Source organism: Haliaeetus albicilla, chromosome 10 (assembly GCF_947461875.1).
Source record: "Haliaeetus albicilla chromosome 10, bHalAlb1.1, whole genome shotgun sequence".
Taxonomy (NCBI): domain Eukaryota; kingdom Metazoa; phylum Chordata; class Aves; order Accipitriformes; family Accipitridae; genus Haliaeetus; species Haliaeetus albicilla.
In genome coordinates, this window is record NC_091492.1 from 4646754 (window position 1) to 4672934 (window position 26181).

At 36.9% G+C, this 26181-nt stretch overlaps 1 protein-coding gene across 3 annotated transcripts in view; it reads right to left on the reverse strand.

Moving 5' to 3' along the window:
• The window catches only part of CDH13 (cadherin 13), a 540036-nt gene that overhangs the window by 173424 nt on the left and 340431 nt on the right, over positions 1-26181 (reverse strand). For all 3 annotated transcript variants that reach the window (XM_069793368.1, XM_069793367.1, XM_069793366.1), the window contains exon 7: positions 6611-6789. In XM_069793368.1, coding sequence (XP_069649469.1) covers positions 6611-6789 — 179 coding nt within the window. The remainder of the gene's footprint in view (positions 1-6610; positions 6790-26181) is intronic.

Sequence of the window (26181 nt, forward strand, 5' to 3'; positions counted from 1 at the left end):
GACATATAATTTTTACTTTCATTTACCTCTCTTGCAGAGCCTCTTTCAAGATTTAAGAATGGGTTAATGAGCTTTCTCATCAAAAACATAATAGGAATCAAACGGTACATCTAGTAAAGTAAGATTCTTTCTCACTGCAGCCATTTAAGTCCAAATGCTGGGAAGTTCATCATAAACAACTTCAAATATGAGTTTACATCTCACTAACAAGCACTTTCCATCTCTCTGTCCATTTGTTCATAAGCTAGCATTATAACTGGGAGATTTCTTCTCCTCATTTTCTACTTTTCTACTATTTGAGATACAACGGACTATGGAATAATCTCTGAGAAGAGACCAAAGACCCACCACTTTTTTTCACTGGCTGAAGACCCACTGCTCCTCACATTTACAGACATCAGAAACCATAGTATAAGGAACGCATTAATCAAGGGAAAAGGATGAATGCCTTGTTTATCTTGTATTTTAAGCAGAAAAGAAATAGGAGCTATTGCTGTATCTGTCACTAAAAAACCCCAAACTGTAGAAATTGTGGTCCAGCTATGGAACTTATTATATTGCAAAACAAGTTCAAGGTGTGTAAGTGGGAATTTTGTCAAAGACAAGACAAAATGATACAATTATTTCAACTCAGAGCTGATATGCTCCAAGGTATACGTTTTCCCACAATCACTGTAAATATGAATATTTTAGAGGTTAATATGAAGATCAAATGTGGAATGCATTTGCTGAAAAGATTAATATCTTTTCATTAAAAATGAGAGCACACTGTTGGTTCAGCATTTGCATTTAGATCAAGTAATAAGTATATTGACTGCTTAAGACACATATCTCCAAAATGGAAAATAGGGATAAAGAAGGTAGTGTCTATATGCAGAAATGGACAAGCTTTTTCTATTTCCTCCTGCTACCCCTTCAGAGAACTTAAGCCCTATCAACAAGAACACTGTGATTTACTTATCACAGCAGAACCGGTTGCATACTGTAAAGAACATTTATGCAAGCATTCATTCCTTTTTGCGAACAGTGTATTGGTGAACACGTATCGGTGGGCTGCTGTTGACTTGAAAAATTGCTAGCCACTGTACAGACATTCATCACCGTATGGACAGGAATGGGCATTTGCTAGTTGTTATACGCTGCTTTTTGTTGCAGTTGTTTATAGCTTAGAGCTATCCGGTTAAGCGGGAGGCTCAGCAGCTATTACGTTATTACAAACGGTCCACATAAACATGAGCAGGATGGGCTAATGTAACTCCAGATTTCTCATCATTTATGGCATGAGGCTTTCAGCTCCATGTTTCCAAGTCATAAAGAGAGGGACAGGTATATATGATTCAAACAATGGTAGATTGATGCACCAAGATTGGTTCAAATGGTTACAGAATATAGCACTTGCTTACTGAAATGGTGGCATGGCTTGCGCAGGCACACGGAGCGTCAGTCTCAGTGGAGAACACGCATTTTATTTAACTGAATCTAGCCCAGGGTTTCTCAGAATCACAGAATACTTGAATTGCTTTTCTTGAGGTGTTTAGAAACATATGTGACAGCATATAGTCCAGTATGTAGCAGATACCTCAAACTGCTTGTTAACTTTAATTCAAATTAAGCACAGCAGTTCCTATCAAAAGCAAAAGCATATTACTCCTCAAACTGTGAGAAGTAAAGTAAATATTTCACTTAAGCAACTGTGGTGGCAGCTTTCTTATAGTACTTTAGTCACATAAAATTTATACAAATCATAGAGCTGCTTTCCTGCAGAGCAGAGGAGTCTGTAACACTGGCAAAACAGCATTGTGGGTAAGCAGAAAAACTGATTACTGATCCATAAAGGAAATTTAAGAGTTGATTCTACAAGAGTACAAGCATTTTCTCCTCCTATGCACATGAGGAACATTATTTTTCTTTCACTGCAGGGAAGTGTCACTTTGAAGTGGACTTTCCATCCCCGAAACACAGAATTCAGGACATTTCCTCAAGGTTTCTTTCCTCTTTTTTTCTTCTTCTCTCCCCCCCCCCTCTTTTTTTTCCCCCCACTTTTTTTTTTTTTTCCTTCTCTTTTCCTGTTGTGCTCTATTTCAGGTCATTTAGACCATACACTTTGATGGAGGGCATCCTTCTCCTCTGAATTTATGAATTAAAATGTATTCTCCAATGGATAGCTGGAGGTATAATTTGCCCCCTAACACTCTTCAATCTTTATTGCTGACACATTCAAGGATGTCTAACTCCCACAAGAAAAAAACCCACATTAATCTTCAAAAATACGTCCTTACCTGCCTTCTGAAAATGAAAATGGATGTTCTTTGAGAAACTATCTGAGTTTTGCTTTAAACCCTGAGGATCACACACTTTTGGAAACAATTTTGAATCTGGAAAATTTATAAATAAAAATACACTGGTATATAAATACAAATCCTGCATAGTGCTAAGTATTTCCTTGGAGGCATGAAGCACTCAACTTCTGTCAGCAGATGTCAATAGAAATCAAAAGCACTCAGCAGCTTGCTGGATATAATTTGGGGGATTCCTACATATGCTTCTTCTGCATACTGGAGAGAATGGCTTTTTTGCTTAATGCTTTTGTAGGCAATACTATACTGTGGAAGTAGCTCCAAAGCACACACTATCACGCAACCCTGTTTATCAAACACACATTCAATTATTACCAAATCTAAAAAAGTACAATAGCTATGTTGGGGATCTCAAAGTGGACAGGCAACTCAAAGGAAAGACCCAAGATGACTTTTCTGTTTCTAGACAGCGCAAGAAAGAAAACAACTCTAAAGAGAGAGCCATGCCTTGACATTGCACATTCCTTCTGCTGCCTTATGCACAGAAGAGCTTTGGAATAGCCTTTGAAGGAGATGTCACTTAACCCAGCAGGGAGCATTCCCATCTCCATACTCTCAATTTAGCAAGACACCTAATAAATGCCAGTCACAGAAATTTTGAAGGCTTGTAGGAATTTAACAAAATTGTCTTCATTTTATGCTGATCCTGTGTAGCTAAAAGAACAAGCAGACGCACAATTGAGGTTCATCAGAGAAGTTAATTCTTTCCTTTTTCCTTTCTTTTAAATTTTGTTTTATTTTGAAAGCATCTACTTAGAATTTACTTTTAATTCTAAAGTATTACCAGAGGAAAAAAAAGTTTTACTTGTTTTTCATCTCCTTAAAATTAACCTAGATGTTTACTTATGCATGCTAAGATTCTCCCACTTATATTCAATTGGATATAAAACCTGAGCTCTCTAGATGGCCAAACTTTATTTTACTTTAGGGCAAATGCCTGTACTTTGACTCTTTGCACGGAAACAAGAATTTCTGAGCCTATGCCATAGCAACTTTTCAGAAAATGCTGAAACATGGAAAAATAATACAGACTGTACAGTATGTGCAAAACCTGCCAGATGCTTTGTATCACCATGTCTCAGTATCTCCCACTGGGCAACACCCCCAGTCTCCTGTTCCCTCTGATGCACAAACATGAAGTGATACCCAAAATTAAAAAAAAAAAAAAAAAAAAAGACCAAAACCAAAACAATAACCCAAACTATTCATATTTTATTAATTTGTCTTAAATGAAATGGAAAGTTTCCCAAAAGCATCAAGATCCAAGCAGTGGTAAAACTTACTAAAAGAGATGGAAAATATGAGTAATTTTAATCAGTGTTTTAATATGCTTTAAAAGAGTTCATATCAACCTCCGGTGTATATACATATGATTAATGAGAAATAGTTTTCTCCCTTCTCCATATCCATCCTAGAGAATTTTTACTTTAATTTAGCTTTTTAATTGGTGTCTAGGGCTAATACAGTTTTAAATAGTACACCTACAAGGAACAACTAAGAATAATCCACTTTTGACTGGTACTCCCTTTTAAGATTCAAACAGAAAATAAATAGAGCTAGCAAAAGACAGAAAAATCACAGGCAATTGACCCAAATTAAAGTAAAATCTAGGAGAAACCGCTAGTTTGAATTGGCAGTCAGGAATAATCAGATTCACCAGGACCAAGTTGTGCACTTTCTGGAGCTGTGGAATCCCCCAGCAGAAATGCACCTTCCTCCCCGCCCCCCCATATATATACACTGCGTGTACTTTCGTGAGCTACACCCAGTTACCTGCAAATACTACTGACTCAAATGCCAGTCATCAAAATGGATCCGCTGAGTTGTTCCACAATCATTCTTTTCTCCAAGCAATGGAAAACATTACGAAAAAACTTGCTGTTCTCTATGCACGTCTACTATAATACGTTCTCCACTGAGATGCCAACAATGAAGGCTAAGAACTGAGGAGGTAAAAGCATTCCTCTCTCCTGTTCTCAAATACTCTTTCATGCCGTCTTTGTCCAACCACCATTCAATGCCTCTATCTACATTTTTTTGTCCTCTGATGTGACACAGCTACTAGCAAGGCTTTCAGGGGAAAGATTGTTTCTTTGTCCCATGTTTCTACAATGCACTTCATAGAAGATTGTGATAAATGGCCAAAACATTTAAGATCTACAAAGGTTCACTAGAGATAATATAATAACAATAAGGCACTAACATCAGCTGATATCCTACAGAGGAGTGGCAAACAGTACTCCCTCCTGCCCACCACCTTTCCAGCATCCTGAAAGTCATTTCTTCAAGCCTGGTGATATGCAGGTACCTTATTCCCTAAGCAGTAGCTACACAGACATTTCCTTCTCCACGCGTTACTCCTGTCCCTCTCCACCCAAGGCAGACAATTCTTTTACAATAATTCAATTTCATGAGCAACATAGAAATACACAAGAGTTATTTATATAGTATCAAGATTATGTTGGGACCCAGAGTTGCTCAGAAGAGGATGATTAGGTTGCTTGTCCCCAAAAGCTGCTATTACGGTTAAAAATAGAAGTTATACATCTTTGACCATGAATGGCTAACTCCACAGATCTGAAAAAAGGAGGCATGAGTACCAGTTTCTAAACAAGATACACATAAGCAGGGAGGAGGACAAGAGGCTGAACCCACCAAGATGACAGAGAGCACAAGACAGAGCACCTTGTGAAGAAATGGAAAACATACTTTTTCCCAAGCCTTTCACCTGACAAGATAATATTAGACTTGACTTTATCTGCAGATAATGCTTGTTATTAGCGTTAAAATTTTACACAGCCCTACATTTGGCTCATAAAACATACAGCATTTGCAGCAACACCAAAAATTACTTTGCAGTTTCAACAAGACTGCAGCTTGCCATGTCACCTTCAAATTGAATCGACTATTATTAAAAATCATGAGGAATTCAGATCTTGCTTTCAGGATATACTACCCAGCCATAATACCCATTCGATTGAGACCAGACTTCTTGTACGGAGATAGCATCATTATTTCATGAATCACCAGTGACCTTTGGAAGATACTAGGAAAAAGCAGGCATGTTCATTCCCTTCCATTGATTTTCTAATTTTGAGTAAATCGGTTTTATCTGGGGAATGGTTATCTATTAGGAATAAAAACACCTAAACTGACTTCAGAAAACAGTATAAAGCTTTTGAACTGAAACAATGAATTTAGAAGGGAAACTTGAGGCAAAAATGTAGTGATTATAAGAATTTTAACTTGGGCGTGATTCTGTGGCCAGCCACACAAGTATGAAAAAATTGGAATCTCTTGAAACGGAAAAGACAGAACTACAGGCCCAGACCTTAGTTTAACTGGAATATGTGTCTGGTTTACCCAGTCAATGTCTACTGTTGGAAAAGCCTGCAGAAGGACTACTCACCTAAACCGGGAAGTGGTATGGGCATAATTTTCTTCTGGTTAAAATGAGAAATAATGTGCTGAATATTGAGAACACTGGCCAGTCCTGAATCTAACCAACTTAGAAGACAAGTTCAGTATATCAACACATACCTGAAATAGCCTGCAGAAAAATTACTTGGTCATCTGCAGGAACCTAAGAGCACACAGGTCTACGTAATCAAAGAAAATGGTGATTTATAAAGTAACTGTTTAGGGTTATCATTGTATTGGTGCCCAGATCTCTCATATTCTGATAACTAAACCTTTGTCTTAACAGATTGGTTCTACTTTATTATCTTCTGAACACAAAATGATCATACCTAAGGTTACTTTGCTATCAGTTTACACTCCCATAATGTTAATGATCTATAATAAACATAGATTTTGGCATTATGGTAATTCACCTTAAAACCACATGCAGTCTACCTGCCCCTTTACTATTCCTTTTTTGTATTTTCATTTTTTGCCTATGGGGTACCAAGTTAATTAGTCCAGTAAGGCCACTCAATAAAAAGAAAATTCTAGAAAATTATTTAAAGCACCAGACTGTAACAACCTCATAGCAAGGTATATGCACAATTCTCTCACCATCTAACACTAAATGTCTTGCCCAGAAATTATGTATTACTAGATTTATAAATATTGATCAGAGTATATAACTTCTTATGCCCAAATAAGAAATAAACAAAAATCTTAGAAGACTCCTCAAAGTTGAAAATCTGAATCCCCACCCCTGCAATACTCTGAACTTCTTTTTACATCACAGAAGATTATAGGCACAAACACTAAAATGTCAGGCTGGCGATAGGAAAATGTTCACTTACCTCACGATCCAACAGTACAGGTGACACCACTGTAACAATATCTCCCTTTTCTGGGTCAATATAGAACATATTTGGAGACGGTTTGGTAGGCGTCTGTTTGAGGATGTTATACCGCAGGAGAGCATTGTCTGTGCTAGAGTCATCAGCATCAAACGCTGTCATACGCATCACAGTCGTTCCTAAGGGAAAGGTGGACAGACAACAGAATGCAGTTAGCAAGAATGTGTAAAATTATGCTGCCTTCACATGTGAGAACCAGGTGGGTACAATACATAATTATCTCATCAAGACCACTAAGTAGTTTCACCTGCTACTTGGTTTGTACTTGTATTTGCATTATTTTTACTTGCTACTGAGCCAAAAACAAAAGACTAGTGTATCTGGTGTGCAGCAGACATACGACTCTAGCATAAGTTTCCCGTATTTGAATGCTTTGTTCCCATCCATATTAATTACATTTCACTAAATGAACTACGGAGGTATCTTTTTCACTTTAAATTCTACAGGTAGAAAGTCTTCAGGATATTATCATGAACATGACAATTCTGAAATAAAAGAAAGATCTCTATTTTCACTTTAAAGTCTTGCACAGTTTCAGAGTTGGTTAGACATTATAATTTCTGTCAATAAGAAATTTTGTAATGATTAAAGCCTACATTATTCTAATGTCAATTTGTACAAATTTATGGGCTTATTACATCAGCCTCAAGTAAAAAAAAAAAAACAAACAAACCCACACTCCATTGCCAGGCTATCCTTTGAGTGACGAAGGTTTTTTTAACATGAAAATCCTACAGCATACAGTTCTGCTAGAGAGCGCAATAAGGTAAACACTCTTGACTGCACAGATTCCTAAAGGATGTACAGAGGAAAAAACTCACTCCTCTTCTACCTCACACTTAATACAGGGAGGACCGAGATGCTGCCAATTCTCTACTTAGCTAGTGGAACACATACTCCTGCAGCACAGGATCCACTCTTTTCCTCTCCCTTAGATGGGCACACCAGAGGCTGACATAGCCTACAGAATTCTGTCATAGCATTTTTATTTGCTTTGTACAGTACATTGAGAACCCAAGAAAGGAAGTAATTCGGCACCTGGGCTGAACTGTGAGATATTCAGCACTAGACCATTACAGTTCCTTAGTCAGTTCATTTATGGGTATAAATGTAAGCATTATTTTTAAAAAAATCTACTAGAAATAATACCACAGAAAACTAAAGTATTTCTGGTAATATTGGCCTGAAGAAAGAATAAAATCCTACCAAATAACAAGTCATGATCAAATCAACAAACTAGTTTCAATGGTGGGTCAAAGTTAAGTAACAAATTAAAGCAAAGGATATTAGCAAACTTTATACAAATAAGAAATCTAGGAAGGTATCTATTCTTTTGCCTAAAAAATCCCAACTAAGACAATTTATCAGATTCCATCAATTACCAATTATATGCTTTACATTACGTAGCTTAGCACTGAAACCGTATTATCTAATGTGTGAATCACAATGTCAAAGTTAGTTATAATTCTTTGTTAGAGATTAATTCTTATATCGTGGCTAACCCTTTCTTTCCCCCCCCATAGGCTTTCAGTGGGCAAGTATTATTTTCAAATATGATGATAAAAAATATTTCAAATACAACATTTTCATTTCTTAACAGGTCTGTAAGACCGAATGATCTGTTCTCAGTATCCACACAGCCTTTCATGGCAAAATAACTACAAGTGATTGAAACCTGGTACAGACAAGGCCTAAGACATTACATTGGAAGTGCCTGAAGAACAGAAATACCTATCATTGATGTACAATGATAAACAGAGAGTTTATATTCTTTGTGAAGGTCTTGAAGCGCAGCTCACTTAAAACATAAATAAAAATGAAATATTGCGGTAAAAGTAAAAACAAACCCAGCTTCATTTATAGCTTGACATAACAACTGCCTGGTTCACTGTTAAACAAACAGAACTGGCTTGTTTAGATATGTTTCTTTTTTTCTTTTGCTGTACTTCCCAGAGTACAAAGTATTGCCTCTTGTTGTGGTGACCTTGAATATAAGCTCTCAAAGGTTTTGCTTCACTGATACTTCAGGCAGAGTGACCCCCGTGAGAAAAATAACAGAGATCTGACAGCATGTTGGTTTTATTCACCAGTGATTAAAGGTCAGACAGCTCAAAAAGAAGCTTACCACTGGATACCATGCCATGTTTTCCAATACTACATGATGATCCTAGCCCTGATATTTTTACCTACTTTGTTTGGGACTTCGTCAGGAGAAAAAAAAGAAAAAAAGAGCAGCTTTCTGTTTTGAAGAATGAAGATTCACCCTCTTTTCACAAGTACAACACATTGTGCTATTTTTTAGATGTTTATCGTATTTCAAGAATATTATTTATAATCATGTTAGATAATGTGTTTCATTAAGGTCTCCTAAGTCACAAGACTTCAGTGAAATAAGTAAGAATTAAGGCAAATCTTCAAGGGATCATACAGAGTGCCCAAGTACAAGTGAAATCCAATGGGTTTTGGTACACAACTCTTGCCTGAAAAATGTAATTTAATAAGATTCTATACTCAAGTACATTATACTATGTTTTAATGAATATACTGTTGTTACCATTATTCATCTATTAGAGGAATCAATGCTCAGCAGAGATTTAGAAACTGATTAAAACATATACTCAGGTAGAAATCCTATTTATACAGTTGTCCTAGACAGTTCTACTCTCATATTTCTCATGATAAGAATGTGGAAGGCACTTGTAGATTTTAAGATCTGATGTAAATCCCCAAATCTCTAGTTACTCTGGCATAAAAGTGGCTTAATACAACGGCTGAATCTGATTCTGATTTGCCAGCTGCAGTTTTTTAACCTTTCAACTCACTGGACATTATCTTGTTCTGTGCAATCATTCCTCTGGTGCATAAAGATAAGAAATTCCAGCAACTCAGAAGAGCAGAGTTTTACATTCATTTTGCATAGAGATGCTAGCTCCAGGAGAAAAACTGTAGACTATTAGATCCATTTTTTCCCTATGTTGCTTCTGTCAAAAGTTTTGAGATACTGGTTTCTGGATACCATCAGTGGCATTTACGTTTAAGTAAAAGTTATTCTATTCTGACAAGTTCGTGTAACAGATGTAAAAATGCACATAAAATTTGGGGTTGTCTTTAGATATCATTATGCATTAGTACAGGCTATATACGGTTGTACCTGTTTCCTGTTCATGAACATCAACACAGAAAACTACACCTCTTTAAGCATCACCTTTATGCTTGCATCACTACAACAACCAGAGGAGCTGCTGAATACTGCAGCTGAAAAGAAGCCCTTGCACTGGTTTGAAAGTTGGTGCCAGGCTTCTGCAGCCATGCTGAGAATGGCTTGTCCTCAGAAAGATACCCTTTACGCTCTTGTGCTCACAAGCAGGCTTAAAAACTAACCGTAGTTCAATGCTGTGCATTCATTTCGAAGCACAGTGGTACCTACTCTATATTCTATTCCATTAAAACAAAACAAACAAAACCCGCCACATACACAAAAAGCTAGAATGGGCTAGCATTTGTGGTTGATGCCTCAAAAATCACAACAGCTTTAAACCAGCAGCTAAAATATATTCCAAGGACCTTTTGGAGAAGTCCTACAGCTATATTTCCAGGGAAGAAATTTCCTATCCTAGTTGAGGTGTTCACAGAGAGAACACACATGACCGCAGGTTTGGGATTGGACCACCACAAAAGATGAAGTTTATAGAGATCTCTTTCCTAAAAATAAAGTGACACAATTTTTTTTATTTTAAAAGGCTCTACAGCATACATCCAGTCCAAAAGAGTTTAATTCAAGATGCACACTTCCTCAGTATTACTCCTTCATCATAAAGTTTTATTCTTCATAAAAGATTCATTTCCCCAGACCCATAAACTGACTACTTCTAATTCAGTGTCATTTTATAAATACTTCCATTCCTGGCATCAATCAAATGCAGCTGGCTTTCAAACCACAAAACAACAGCTTGCTACATTATCATGTTAAACAATATATATTAACTTATCAAGCTGAGGAAGAAATGTCTGCAAAATCAGCAACTTTATAGTTCTGCCGATGATGTGCAGACACTCATTGAGGCAGTCTCTCTCAGTAAAGGTATAGTTATGCCTTGATGTATTTCAATATTCATGGTTTATTTGTCACACCTCTGGGCAGTTTCACTATTACCGTAATCACTCAAAACCTCTACTTGCACCTCCCAGAGTTCCTCATTGATCCGACATATATCCCGCTAGCCAGGTCATTGCTCCAGAGGCTGCGGCTATCAATCTGTTGATTGCCCATTTGGCTTTAAGTTGGCTTGAAAATATTGGCAAAACACTCCCCTTAGGCATTAAGAAATAAAACACAATGCTTGCACAATTTTGTGGTGATTGGAGCAGATGGTTTCTTGGGAAAAAGCTATTTGGCATTTTGTTATTTACTTCTTAATAACCTTTCTATTTCCTTCCTTCTTTGTTTTCCTTTTTTTTTTTTTTTTTGGTGCCTTTTTCTCTGTCAAGATGCCAAGAGAACATCGGGAACAGTTCAGCTGATGGATGAGATTACTACTAATTCCCTATCCCTTCTATTCATTTATTTATTTATTATATTCAGGTGCCAGGTTCACAAAAAAGGACTGGAACATAATGGAAGTGAGGCCTACTTACAGCTTGATGAAATATGAACAATCGTCTTAAGCCTGCAGCCTTAAAAGACAACTCTGATTTTGAATACTAACATAAAAATATTATCCCAGTTTAAGGACTGAACAGTTTTAACTTTGAGAGCTACAGTTCTCAAAAACTTCACAGTGGAGTTTTCTCATGTTATTTTCACTCATTTTGTGAGTCTCCGCTGTATGATGAGCATGTTAAATGTTTTCTACCGGTGCTATAGAAAGGGAAGGGTCTCCTCGCCTAATTAACGTGACTATACTGCCGAGTTTTATTTCCAGCTTCTCAAGTTTACATGTACCTCCATACACTGATAATAATCAGTTGCACAATGGTATACTTTCAAAAAGTAAAGCTATTTTAACCCAAGAAGGAGAACAAAAAAGAAAAATAAGAATAAAAAAGTCATGAGGGTTACCTGTATCTCTAGAGCACATTACATTTATTGGTACAGAAAAAAAGACACCAACTTCCAGAAAATGGAGCAAAGGAGGATACCCTCCTGACTACTATAATCATCATAACTAATTACATGTTTGACTGTCTTTTTGTACTTTAAAGACAATAAGCCCCAGGGAAGCAAAACAAATATAAAAAGAAAGGTCTATTATGGTTCCAATCAAGTGCATTTGAATTGCAACTACAGTTATTAACTTATGTGTGTTATTAAAAACTTGAAGGCCTTGCTCAATAGAGAAGACATTTAGTAAGAATTAATGAGTTCAGGCTTTGAGCATGTCTTATATTTGTATAGGGCAATAATTTTCTACCCTGCAGGACTTTTTCACATTGTCTCTTTAGATGTCTGGCAAATTCAGGATACGTGTATACTTTTTAAGCTAGAGTTTAGATGGCATCACTGATCAGTACACTGGGCATGCCAACATATTGCAGTCAGCAGGAGTGAAGAGATGCACTGCTGAACTATCAATTGTGGAATGAATAATAAACAAACCTCTATTGATACACAAAAGAAACTTCAGTAATGTTACGTAGAGATGAAGAACTGTTAAGAATTGCTACTATCTATAGAGACTTAATGCAGTCAGAAAGCATATAAATTGAGTAAGAAATAATAGGACATTCCTAGTTGACCATTATGACAAAACAGTAAAGATGTATGGGCAGGTTAACCTTTAGCACTATTAGTATTTAACCTTTTTTCTCATGAGTAACACAGCTGTTTTGGTAAAATAAATTATTCACTCCTGGGATATTTTGAGAATGAGTTATATACAGTACTGTCCCTAGCCATACTCATGTTGGGTAGTGTGTCACATGACTGAAACCAATGTTGAGTTTTGAGGTATCTGCTGCTCCAGGTGAGACCTTGATAAATGAAATGTCAGTAAATGAACTTGCATTAGTTGAAGTTAAGCAGCATGGATGCTACTTTTGTATATTGTGCTTTGTCTCTAGTGCCATGAATGGTTCTTTCTTTAGGGTAAAATTGTTGGGTGAAAACACTGAAAATTGTTAGCCCCACCGAGGATTCCCAAATCATGCATATATTATCAGTACATACCAGGTTATGAAATTTTGTGGTAGCATATGTAATACTGAAACTTATGCTCTACTTTGTGCAGATACAAGAAATTATAAAGCATATAAAAAGAGCATTATTTATCCTTTCATAGTACTAAAATCCCCATCACAGATCTTGTGTTGTACAAAATATGACACTCGTGGTCCCCGATTGGGATAACTTACATTTTAGACACTGTGCAGCCTTCCCTCACAAAAAAAATTGCATGTAGTCTTTGCATTTGTCTGACAGACAACAGATAGCATGAAATAGGCCATTCCATGAGGAGTAAAATAAATGAAGTCTCATTTCCTATCTCGTATTGTCCAAAGGTTCATCTCCTGGATGGATAAGATGATGTCTTAGAGGGGCTAAAGTCAGTCATTCCCTTAGCAAGACCATTAAAAGGACCTTTTTCGCCTGTTTTATTTTCATGAGACTTATATGAATTTACGATACTCCTTCAGACAACTTTATCCCTGTGAGAAAATTGGTGGAAACTGAGTGATGAGTTCAAAAGTTTTGAGGGACTGACTGCCAGAAAGACGGGTAGAAACACATGATAAAAGCTAACTTATTCAGATGGCTTCTTATTTTTATGTGCCAGTTGCTTTTTATCATGTATCATATTCAAACTCAAAAATAAAAACTATTCCCAAGCAGTCAGTCTATCAATGGAAAGCAATAGGCTGGTTTTTCTCTATGCCAAGTGTACTACTTATTAAGCTTTCCCCTCATCTGAAAATATACAGGTATAGAACCAACAACAGAAACCTTGATATGCAGTGACATAGCTATTAAAGGCTTTTATGTAAGAGGAACAGGGCTGGTTGGTGGAAATGTTCTCTATTTCAGAGTACATGTCAAACTCCTCAACTTTTAAAAAGATATTAACTTCTCACATTCACATTTCACAGGGTTCCTGAGAAAGAAAGTGCTGTGATGTGTTCCTGAACCAAGTTTACCCTTTCTTAAATGTGACTCCAAACCTCCAGATAACAGGAACAAGGAAAATAGGAGAGGAACAGTGACTGCTCTGCTGCTGTTAGAAGCTCCTCACCAAATTCTACCTACGACAACTCCATCTTCCCTTAAACAGTTCCCCCAGTGCTACTCAACATCATTGTTACCCCTTCAGGAAACAAGTCTTCCTCACTCAGACATGGGTAAGTCATCACACTTTCTGTGTTCACTTACAGCCTCTTCAGAGGGACTGGGAATTACAAATTTATTGAAAGAGGACTTAGAACAATAGAGCTGTAAATGAAAAAAACGATGTCCTTCCTCCAGATATGAACAGGCTGCAGATTTAAGCAAACCAGCAAAGATTTTTTTGTTAACTAGGATTCTGCTTAAGTTCTGGATCTGTGGTAAAAATGTTGCACTCTCGTGACTGCTTCCCTTTTGACCAGTGAAGTCTATTAAGAAAAGGCAGGAATTACTTCTTGGATCATGACCATAAGCTATAAAAAGTCCCACTGTTCTAATATTCTAACTGCCAATTCATAACATAATCTTATATGTCAGATAACATAATTCATAAAGCAATATATAACACATTGTCTTGAAGTAAATGGTTTAATGTAAATGATGATATGCATTGAACATCGCACAGCAGGCGAATATGACAGAACAGTGATTTATGTGTGAAAGAACAGCTATTCAACATACAAAGAGTAAGATTCAGCCCTAGGCACACTCAGAAAACACAGAGGCCCCACATTCTCTCTGGAGTTTGGCTAGCACTAGAAGTCAATCAGAAAAATTACAGGAAATAAAGACTAGATGAGACATTAAAACATTGTTAAATTCACCTCCCTAAAAACAATGCAGAACCATTCTTGAAAAGATACAGAAGAACACTAGCTGCTTTTCTGAAAACCTAAAGTGGAGAAATTTCCACAATCCCTATGTAACTTATCACGATGACAAGTACATTTGGCAAACACCTTCCAGAAGGCTCGCTCAAATCCTGAGAAGAGATAGGTCAATGCCTAAAATAGCCAGGTAAACTCTAGACCATCACTGCACCAGTGGAGATGGAAGATGCTAAACTCTTTCCTCACCTTTTATAAAATTACCAGAGGTAAAAAGTCCAAGACTCAACACCTCTTGCCTAGTGGGACTTGCTCATTTGCTCTGCCCTTTGATCTGAGCCGTTTGACAGCTGAAACATTTTGTCAGAGATGCTTACAACTCACATGATTCACCATGCTGTTTTCCCAGTTCCCATGTAAAATTGGAATTGCCTGCAATCATTCAAATTTGATTTCAGACGTATACAAGCTGTTTAAATGCAGATGCAAACTTTATAGTCAAGAACAGCCAAGCAGAGAGCTTACTAAAAATATACATTCTGCACTTATCTCTGTTTTATAATCCAAATGTTTTCTTTTAGCTTTTCTCTACCTTTTCTTTAATAGTTTCCCATTCTTCTACTCTTCCCTGTTTATCTGGCCCCAGCAATACAAATTGCTAATAGACAGCAATTTTTAAAGTAATACGAGTATATAAAGCCTGACGTAAATTTCATATCCAGAAATACCTATGAGAAATTACCTTTTGAATGTGGTAGAAAGCTTCCCTTAAACCTCAAGACAGAAAATAAACCAGACAAAATTAGATTAATCATTTAACTTTCTCCCAAAAAAAGAAGTTAATATCCAGTTTCTCCTAGCGTCTAAGCAGGGAGGCATTCTCAATCAAGATAAATGAAGAAAAGAAAATAGATGTTTCAGAGACTTCACTTAGGTTAGTAAAAAAGGATTGTCAATTATTTGCATTCTGAACGTCTGGGAGAGAACTGGCCATCTTTCACTTCAAAGCCACTTTCACCTTGTCTCCATCCAGCCCTGTCAAGAAGAGTTAGTATTCTGAATATTTACAGGAACGGCAACAAGAACAAGTATAGACTCTTCTCTTAGCCCTTATTAAACAAAACATAGCTGGGAACCAAGTCCACATTCAGCTATCCATCAAGCCATGAAAGCCTCTGAATTTGGAGACCTGGCAGCACTTACCAGCCCTTGGAGCCAGGTAAATACCCTGGCCGTATTCTAGCCCACAGCTCTTTCACAGCACCATTGCCCTTTGGAAGGGAAACTTGGGTGCAGTGGTAGAGAGGAAGCAGCAGTGTGTTTTAAGTGGTCCACCAGTATGGACTACTGGAGACCCTGGACTGTGAGGGCATACCTTAGCTGAGAAAGAATCAAGGTAGCACTTCGGACTGCCCTTTTTTTTTTTTTTTTTTAATGTAGAAATCCCATGCCAATAACAGCTCCAACATAGAGATGTTTGTCAGTCATATTGTCTTTTTAAGCTAAGACTGTCTGTAAGACAGGAGCGAAACTAGTTAAATAAAATTCATGGAAATGAAAGACATCAATGCCAAATGTAGGTTTTAAATCAGTGGTATATTAAAATCTAATAACACTTTGAGAATGAAAAGGAAATGAGAAGAGTATTTTTCCTTTCACTCCAACAACAAATTATTTCAAAATGAAAAAAAAAAAAAAATGCAATGTAATGTATTGACAGTAAGTGTCTATTTTTTAAAACACCGTAAAAATACAGTCTGTGTGGAATGGGTAATAAAAAACCCAAGCTCTGTGTGCTTACTCTGCATTAGGACCTGTTCCAGAACAACAACAAAATGAAGAGTATTTTCTAAGAAGGTAATGTTTTTAAAGGTTTCAATAGTCTTTTGATCAGGGCCACACTTCATAGATGGAAGATCTCATTCTTTAAATTACCTACTTTTGAAAAAGAACTGACTGGCTTCTTAAAAATATCTTATAAGAAAGGCAGCAATTATACTCCCCTGTTGCAGTGGGCCTTAATCAAAACCACGTCATTACAGAAATTACTTTAGACTATTCTTCTATGTCCAAGCAGGGTACACTGGCATATTTCCTGATTAAAAGGTAATAATATTACATTTTAATAAGATCTCTTAGTGCAAGCTCAATCTTCCCTGATTGGAAATGCTTTTTGAGACAGTGGGCCAGAATTTCTGTTGATCTAAATCAGCACAGCACTACTAAAGCAAAGATTTATATTAGGTGAGGCTATGGAATACAGGAATGACCTTGAAGGCCTATATTAGGTAGACACGGCATTATGTTGCCTTTATTCCCTTTTTACCTTCCTAATTTCTCACTTCAGTATATGTGAAATGAAAGAGAAAAGCAAAACAATGATCTGTGCCTTTTTTGTGCCTCCTCTGTATTAGAACCTTTTCCTTGTTGCTACCAGCAACTTACACAAGTATCAATTTTTTCACATGGATATAGGGTAACGACAATACACCAATATACACTGCATCAGTAACTTCACCTTACAAGTCCTCATCTTTATTCTGTGCCTCTTTAAGTAATATGAACTGGTTGTGCATAAATCTCACATTACAAAGTGGGGATATAATTGAAACACCGATCCTTGTTATCCATGATTCTGTCACAGTGATTCTCATCATCTACATCAAAATTAATCCACAGAAGCCAAGGGTGCTTCAATATTATAAAAGTAGCGCTAATGAAAGAAGAATCAGACCTCGTAATGAGGAGTTAAATCTTCTTACATAGTTTCTAGCTTCATCTGTAGGAACCAGAGCACACACTTATCCTAATGTATCATTTCATCTTTGTATTGATTTCATAGTCAAGTCCTAGCCATTTGATCTATTAAACATCTGAAAGTTTTTATCTGAGGGATAAGTGTTTCCATCTTAATACAGGATCTTTTTAGGTGAGTTTTGTTTTTCTTTCCTCCCTCCTGCAGATGAACTGCTGGATAAATTATTTGGTTGGTCTCCCAGCGTCTGCTCTGTTGAAGTCATTAAAATTCATCCTGCCCAGACTATATTTCATAATGAACTTCTTCACTGCTAGACCCAATAAATGAATTAGGCAACTACTGCCTGTTCTTCATCCAGAGAATGGCATTAAGTCCATTGCACTTTTCTAGATAAATCACATCAGAGATGCAGTAATTCCTGTTAAAACTACAAAGAGAAGTGGAACATTTGATTGTAAGGTCTCAAACTTAGTCTTGAACAGATCCTTATAGATGGTCACAAGGCATGTCTTGGGAAGATACCCTTTCCCTCCAAAAGGATTCATTCTTCCCCCATACATTCCTCTGAACCAAGTTTAATAGCTTCCCACAGTAAAGGAGACCACAGTGAGGAAGGATAAACACAATCGGTTATTCTGGAAACCTACACTTTGAATTGGTTAGCCTTTAAATCAAGTCCATAGCCTGAACTCATTCCCTAGTAGCATTCTAGAATAATAAAAGATGTAAGAGTTTTCAGCCATTTCCCCATCTTGAGATTGAAATATCTGCATAGAGAAATCTTTGCAGCCCTACTCAAAATCTTCTTTTTGGTTAAATTATATTTTAAAGCCACTGATACCTGAATTTAATAAATGATTCAGTCGCTGAAAGAGTATGCTCTATGATTTTAAAGCAGGTCTTTGAAACTATCTTATAAATCACAGGTTTCGAAAACTCTATCCATATATGTAACAAGAATACAGTTTAGAGTGTGTGGTATACGTTTTCAGTAGGGGCCTTGATATTCTTTCCTGAATTAAGTCATTAATTAAGTCACTAAGTTCGGCAAGCTTGGGGTTAGACAGTGTGATTAATTTCACTCAGTTACAAGCATTTTAGGCTCAGATATCTAGTCTTTTAAGTGTCTTACTAGTCACTGGAGAGGGACTGGCGATTTTGGATGCACTTCATCCCATTCTAAGCTAAATATTTAAGAAAGGTGAGATGAAACATCTTTAGAAGTGATTCATTCCGGAGGAAATCTAACTCAGAAAAGATATCAAACTCCCAGGTGCTTAAAATAGGTGATACCACTCCTATAATTCTGCCCATCAGTACAGATGTGGAAAAGAGGGTTAGGTTAAAAAGCTTCTCCTGTGCTTTTGTTCTAGTATCACACGCTCCAAAAGACTTTCTCTTTTCTGCTTCATGACTACTTACAGCTGAAGGGAAAGCACGCTTCTGGGAAGTGCATTAGAAGCCTGCCCCAGCTCTGTGCTGGACAGCTTTACAGTCTGCACTGACACTTGACCCTTGAAAAGTGGAGGTCTGCAAGGATTAACAGCAGGCCATGATATCACTGTTCTTACTCTCTTAGAATTAATGCATCATGTTAGGAAAGGACCTTAAGCAGCAAATCAAGTTGTTTTAACTTTGTGTGTAATTGATTTAATATTGAAAGGGCTACATTATGTCCCTGCAGAGAAAATATGGGTATGCAAAAGGCTCTGTATGTCATAAAACATCTAAATATTGACTGTGGAACTCCTTAATGTAAAATTAATAATTAAGCACAGAGCAGCTCACAATAGATCACTGTCAGCAGTTGGATACTTAGAGATCATAAAGATTTGTGGAGCTGTGTGCAAATATAGTGTCATTAAGTCACAGGCGTGTTCAAGTATATTTATACACAGGCATATATTCTTTCTTAGGCCCAAAGAAAACAAGCATCAGTCGGTGCTATATTGTGTCAAGAAGGAAGACCCAGAAACAGATTTTTAAATGGTAATGCACTTCTACCTTTCCACCAAGTACTTTTACACAGCCCTCAACTTGAACACACTTAAAATTCAAGAGGGTCACATGGCTTGCAGTGAACTGATTTCAACTACTAAAACCTCCTAATTCACTGAGCCCTTTTTCCTTAACGTCTCTCCATCGCGTCTTGGATAGCTGAGGCCAAAAGTGGGTTTGTTCCTCCACTCTCCAAGCTGGCTGGCAGGGATCTAAATAAAGTCCAGAAGCTGTAAACCGTATCTGAAGAGCGCTGATAGGTTCTCATTCTGCCATGGCTTTCGTTGCTCTCTGGTTTTGAAGCTGAGCTTCTCATCTTACAGAGAACTTCATACGAATGGGGCAACATGGTCTTTGGTGTGGAGGTGGCTCAAGTGTGGGGCAGCTTGGAGTGCAAATGGATGAAGCTGTATCTGTCTTCGGGTATCCATTTTGACTACTTTTTTCTTATTTTCCCATATTGTGGGTCCTTTCTGGGCTGAAGGCCACCAGAAATGGGCATAGCATTATACACCCAACTAGTTCAGTCACCTCTGTACCCGTTCTTGCACAAAGTAGATCATTTTCTGTTCCAAAAAACCCATCTGATTTCAGTTAGGACAATTTTTGTAGGCAAGGATATCAAATATCCACTAGTAGTTCAGTCCTATTGTATTCAATGGCATACATCAGGTCTATAAAGAATAACAACTTTTTACTTTTCAAATTCAGGACTTCAGTGAAATACTGCCTCTTGGGGTAAAGGTGGGTCTGGCCTTTGTAAAGGATGTATTGAATGGAGCCATAACAGGTGAATGTCCATTCCACCCACCTTCTTTCCTTTTTAGAAGTAAATGAAAAAACAAATGGGACCTGGGAGCAGACAGAATTGGCCCTGTCTTGGGTTCCCTGTTGACTTTCGCCCTCACAATTTCCAGTGTTGAAAATGTCAATAGCAATATACCACCATGTTTAAAGGCAATCTATAAATACAGTTTGTCAAATACATGCATAAATCTTCCCCCTGCCTCAGCTCTTTTATAATTTTGAGTGGACCCCTGGTGCAAGGTATATGGAAGAATGACAATTCCAAAAAATATCAACCTTCAGGATACAATCTCTAAGCGTTTGAGTGGATTTCTTCCATGGAAAACTTCAGTCAGAAAAAACAAGTAAGAAATATTTTATTTTATACCCCTTTTGCTCCTGTGATTTATTCATTTGTTTTTCCACTAACTTATAAGAAATCCCACTTTCTATGGCTGTGAGCTGTAAATCTCCCTGCTAGTCAACAAAGTCAAGGTCAGTACTGAGTCATAGTTTTTGTCTCCATGGTGTCTGCTAATATCTTTCCCTGACACTACCATACGCTTCACAATTGGATGAGATCATCAGTATATTATTACACATGATATTTATATAAACTCAAGGGAAGAGGACCACAGAGTCCCTACTACAGCTATACTGTAAATTCCTTGACTTTTGGCAAGACCAGTGACTTCCAACCCCCCCCCCAAAAAACCTTAACACCTGCTAAAGAAAAAAAACAAGCCAAACCAAACCCAAAACCAAAAACACAACAAAAAAAACCAACCCAAAAACTTATCAACTTTGATGTCTTTAAATTATAATTATTTTATGTCTGTTTATCTACAGAAAAATACCTATGACAGTTGTAAGTGAGCCACAATGATTTTTATCTATGGATTACATGTCAAATTTGAAAAACTGCAGCTTAAATCATACATTCATGACAGATCTTGAAAGTCTAAGAGGAGATAGCTATTCCAATGAAATGTACCAATGTCAAATGAAGTTATTCTGTATTTTTCTTACATTACCAGAAACACGCATTAGATAGCTGCAGACTATTTTGTTCAGGGAATTCACTTAGCTTTTTATTCAAATGCACTACTTTAAAGAGAGAACAGTGTGTAATTTCATTCACTTGCATGCCACTTATGAAATAACCCATTGATACTAATCCCAGCAGCATTCTGTTAAGCATATTGTACTTTCTATGCCTATAACAACCAGATCTGATAATGATCTTCTTTGCACTAAATATATCTGTTGACACAGTGCAACTAAGAATTAAACCAAATGGGTAATTTGCTAAAGCAAATAGAAGGTAGCGTATTTTACAAGTTTCCAAGTTACATGGTAATGACGCAGAATACCAACAAAAGTTTAAAAAAATAGAGAACAGTCATGTATACTCATGCAAGCACTGACTTTTAAAGCTACACAACTGGCGACAAATTGGTTATGTTGTCAAAAGCACAGAAATACAGGTACTAATACCTCAGCTTTTTGCACGGTGCTAAGAGTGTAATGTTCTCAAAGAAATTTAGCTCTGAAAATATCAGACATATGATTTCTTCTGTATATATTTTCTGAATTCTTCAGACTTTTCCTGGTTAATAAAACTCCATTTATAGTAAAATATACATAAATACTTGCCCCAAATAGAATATATTTAATAATACATATTAAGACTTTGTAGAGTAACACTTACTTCTCTGTATTGAATACCAGGGATATTTTCTGTCCTTGAAGCGATCGTTGTTTGAGTCTAAGTTTCACTTGAAACTTCTAGATGCACTCAGATCTCTTGTTAAAAAAATCCCAGAACGAAAAATCTCCCCTAATGTTCCATATAGTTTTTGCATTTAATAAATAAGCAACTTGTGCATTACGTTACTGCCTTCATAGAATGCCATTCTCTTTGTTTCATGTGCCATGAAACATTGTAGTCTACTAACCAGTGTTTTATTTGCTGGAATCAAAAACAGCAGCAAAAAATAAAATGGGAGTTTATACACTTCCTTCAGTGAAAGTGGAGGCTCCCAGAAACTGGTCCTATGCAAACTGCACTGTAGGCTGATTTCCTTCCACTTAGCTCCAACTTTCTCATGAATTGTTAAGTGTCCTTCAGACTTTCGGTTCATGAAGAAAGCTGCTTTTGTTCATGAAAAATGACAATTACAAAATGGTTATTTTGCTGGCAAGCAATAATGCTAGAGGGTTTCTATCATTTACACTGATGCCTTGCATACAAAGATAACACGAAGCAGTCACTAGCTGAATAACTAAGCTGCCTATATCCGACTGGAATAGGTTCACCCTGGTGTGTGGTTCACACGGTCTGAGCCCAAATCCTCTTTTTCCCCCTACCCTTGGCTGGGAATCTGCTGGTGGCGGGGGGGCAGGAAATAAGATAGTTTTGTTAGAAGCAACATTCACACCTGGGTTCTGTACTAAATAAAATGAAAAGTGCTGCCATTCTCTGTTTAGACTTTGTCCATAAATCAATTCTTTCTATTGCAGAATTAGTAGGTAGTAGAAGCTGCAGAAAAGCGCTGTTGAAGTTTTTATTCCAATTTAGCACTCTTAGCAGCAGTTCATAATATCATTCAGCTGTATCCCACTTGCAAAATGACCCAGTTACACTCATTTCAGAGGGGTTTTATCACATTTACGTGTAGAAAATAAATTGATAAATGTTCTGTTGGCATATCAGTTATGGGATCTCCTGCGTATACTACTTGAGTTCCACATATAGCCACTTCCTGCTGCTTTCAAAACAATAATATTCCTGCGTACAGGACAAAAGTTATATCATGAATAATTCAATGTAATTGAATGTACTTTTACAGTTTGTTTCAAAAAATCTTCTCTTGTTCACCAGTTGCCAAGGTCTGGGCACTGGAAAAAAATGCCCCTGAGCTGTTCTATGCAGGACATCAAGAAGGCATCGCTTCATCGGGATTTGAATGGAAAAGCTATAAAGTGGCAGTGGTACAGTAGTTGGAAGGCAATTAGCAAGAAGTAGTTAAAATTTTTCATTCGCTATTTGTGTGCGTGTTTCTAAAGCAGTGAGATCTATGTATATATCTACAAATTAGATTATAAATTAAGCATGCTACAGATGTTTATAAACCATAATTAAAATCAACCCACTGACCCTCAATTAAACATTTATGAAAGATTTATTCAAAACTGGTTAACCATTTATAAGGCATTTCTATAGAAACAGAGTATAAGTGATGACTTTCAATTTTCCAGGCAAACTTTACAAAGTACTTTCATTTTATCTTCTGTCCTAGTTACTGCATGTGGAGACACTACAATTCTGGATATGTGGTAATTTCTTGCAAGTTTGGACTTTGCGATATTGGAATGACACTATGAATAATAGCACAGGAGCATTACAGGCTCATAAAAGCAAATGAATGCTTTAAGAACTGACAGTACATATATTTTTAAAACTGCAATCTGTTTAAATGTACTGCTCTGAAGCAAAGATATATTTTAATATATGTATAATTATAACTGCCTGTGTGTTTTTCTTTGACATAGTTTCATTTTGAATAGTCCTATTTAAATATGTAAGGTAGCTAATTTTATCTATTATATACACACATATACTCGGTGTCACATATACACAATAGATGTATAGATATAGGAAAAAGTAATAAACAGACTTTAATGAAGTTCCTTTTAGTTTATATCAGTGCAAATGAATTTCAAACTTGGTTTCTTTTAATTGATGTTTTCATCTGCTGAATTATCCACGTTGATTTGGCTTGACTCAAATAACAAAAGAACCCCTCATGAAATAAGAAGCCTAGCGTCATCTCTTAGCTGCTGTAGCCAATGTCCCTCCCGTATACCTTGCTTCCAGCACATCTCTAAGCTGCTCAGCAGCTAACTCATCCCAGAAACTCATACAGCCCCACAGCAGAATGTACCTCCCCAGGGCTCATTCTTCCTACAAAGTGCAATATGCTTCCTTTTCTGTTCCTTACACTTCAGACACTCATTTATTTAGTATTCTATCATCGATAACAGCAAATATAACTGCCCAGTGATGGAAAAAGCAGTTGCAGAATTTGAAGGTAACGCTGTAAGATCTCCTTTCATGCTCTTTTGATGCATGCTGATAGCGCTCTGGACATGGTGGGGTAACGACATCACCCATGGCATACATAATCCTCAACTAGTCTGCTGAATGCCAGCTCCAAATTACTTTTTTGTTTATTCTTTCTGATGCAGACTTTGGGAACAAGACCGGGACCTCAAATTAATTTCACACTGGTTACCAGTAAGGCATCAAAGCTTCTCACTATTGACACATTGAACTATTGATATGGTTTTGCACCAGTGAGCTTAAAGATGGAAGATTACACCATCCATCACATTTCTGAGAAGTTCAGGTCCTTGTGATCTTGTTTTCTGAAGTAGAAGTATTATCTTCACCCAAAGGCACTGGTCAAGACCTGAACTCTTACCTCATCAGCCAACTATAGTGTCTAAAAATACATATGCTTTTTAAAAGTAATCAATGGAGATAGAGCATTCATATCGTTCGTGTTTTGCTACATGCTCCTGCTCTGAAAAGACTTTCATTAAAATCCTTGGAAACTGAAAAGTGACATTACAATAAACATATCTGTTATTGAAAAAGTCTGTATTTTTGCAACTCTACTGTATGAAACTGGTTATATTGATTCTTTACAAGGTTTATTCAATTAGAATATTTGAAAAATATACAAATGTGTAAGGCAAACTGCCATAAATAATTACCAAATTTAAGACATTGACTTTTATCTTCAGAGGCACCTTAGAAAGTATCACAAGTAAAATTTCCATTTAATGTTTCAATTCCCAAACATAGTAACAGAGAAGTAATTACAGAATACTAACCAGTGCTAGAATTTAGAGAGAGATAAAAAAATTCTGATTTCCCCAATTTGTTTCATGTAGGCAAACATACAAAACCTAAACAAAAGAAGATTTAAAGATCCCTCTCCCTCTGTAAGAAAACAGCTTCATTTGCATAATCTCCTACAAGTCTAATTTTCGTTTATGATATTTTGGAATGTTTTCCTGATCAGTGAATTCCCTACAGCAATATAAAAAGTTCTACACTCAGTAATGAAACACTTTTTTAAACCACAAAATGAGGACTTGCAGTACAAATATCCTTGGCATCCTGCCGTAAGATAAAACTACTTAATTCCTTCCTTTAAACAGAATCTCTATAATCAGTAACAGATTTATCCTTTTGTAATAGAGCAAGTGAGAGTTTTCATGAGAGGGGGATACTTGTGCTTACAACTAACCACCTTAAAAAGTTGTTTAGACTGGCTGAAACCGTGAAAGCAACTCGTTTGCAATCTCTATGCTTCCTGTCCTTAATGGAACAGACAAAAGGAATTGGGACAGGAATCAAAGAAAAGACAAAGGTGGCCAATTAATTTCATCCCGAGCAGCAGTGTATGTGAAGCACGACCCCAGCAACTACTTCACTAACTTGTGCTGCTAACAAAATCTATTACCCATTTGGCTCCAGTGGTAGATTCTTGCATAGTGTTGTGATGTTCAGGCTTGGGCAATTCATAAGGGGGCATGGCATCAGACCTGCTGCTAGAAGACGACTTAAGATTTGCCCATTATCCTTCCCTCCTCCATACTAGATATCATTTACTCACTGACAAGGGAGGGAATCATGCGGAAAAGGGCTATTTGAAGGGCCCTAGAGTTATGGTAGAAGTGAGTGACCTCTGAGTCTACCAAGAATCCTTGTGATGGCAGTGTCACAGGAAAAGATGCTGGCACGGAGATGTCGTTCAGATTCAGTACCCTAACAGCTTCAGCGTTGCCCTTAAGGAAAGACTGTCAGTAGAGCAAGTACAGTTAGTACAGCAAGAAGAGCTCTTATACTTATGCCCAAGCCCTCCTATGTTAGAGTCAGAGGGTACTACAGAAACATGCTCAAGACAGATGA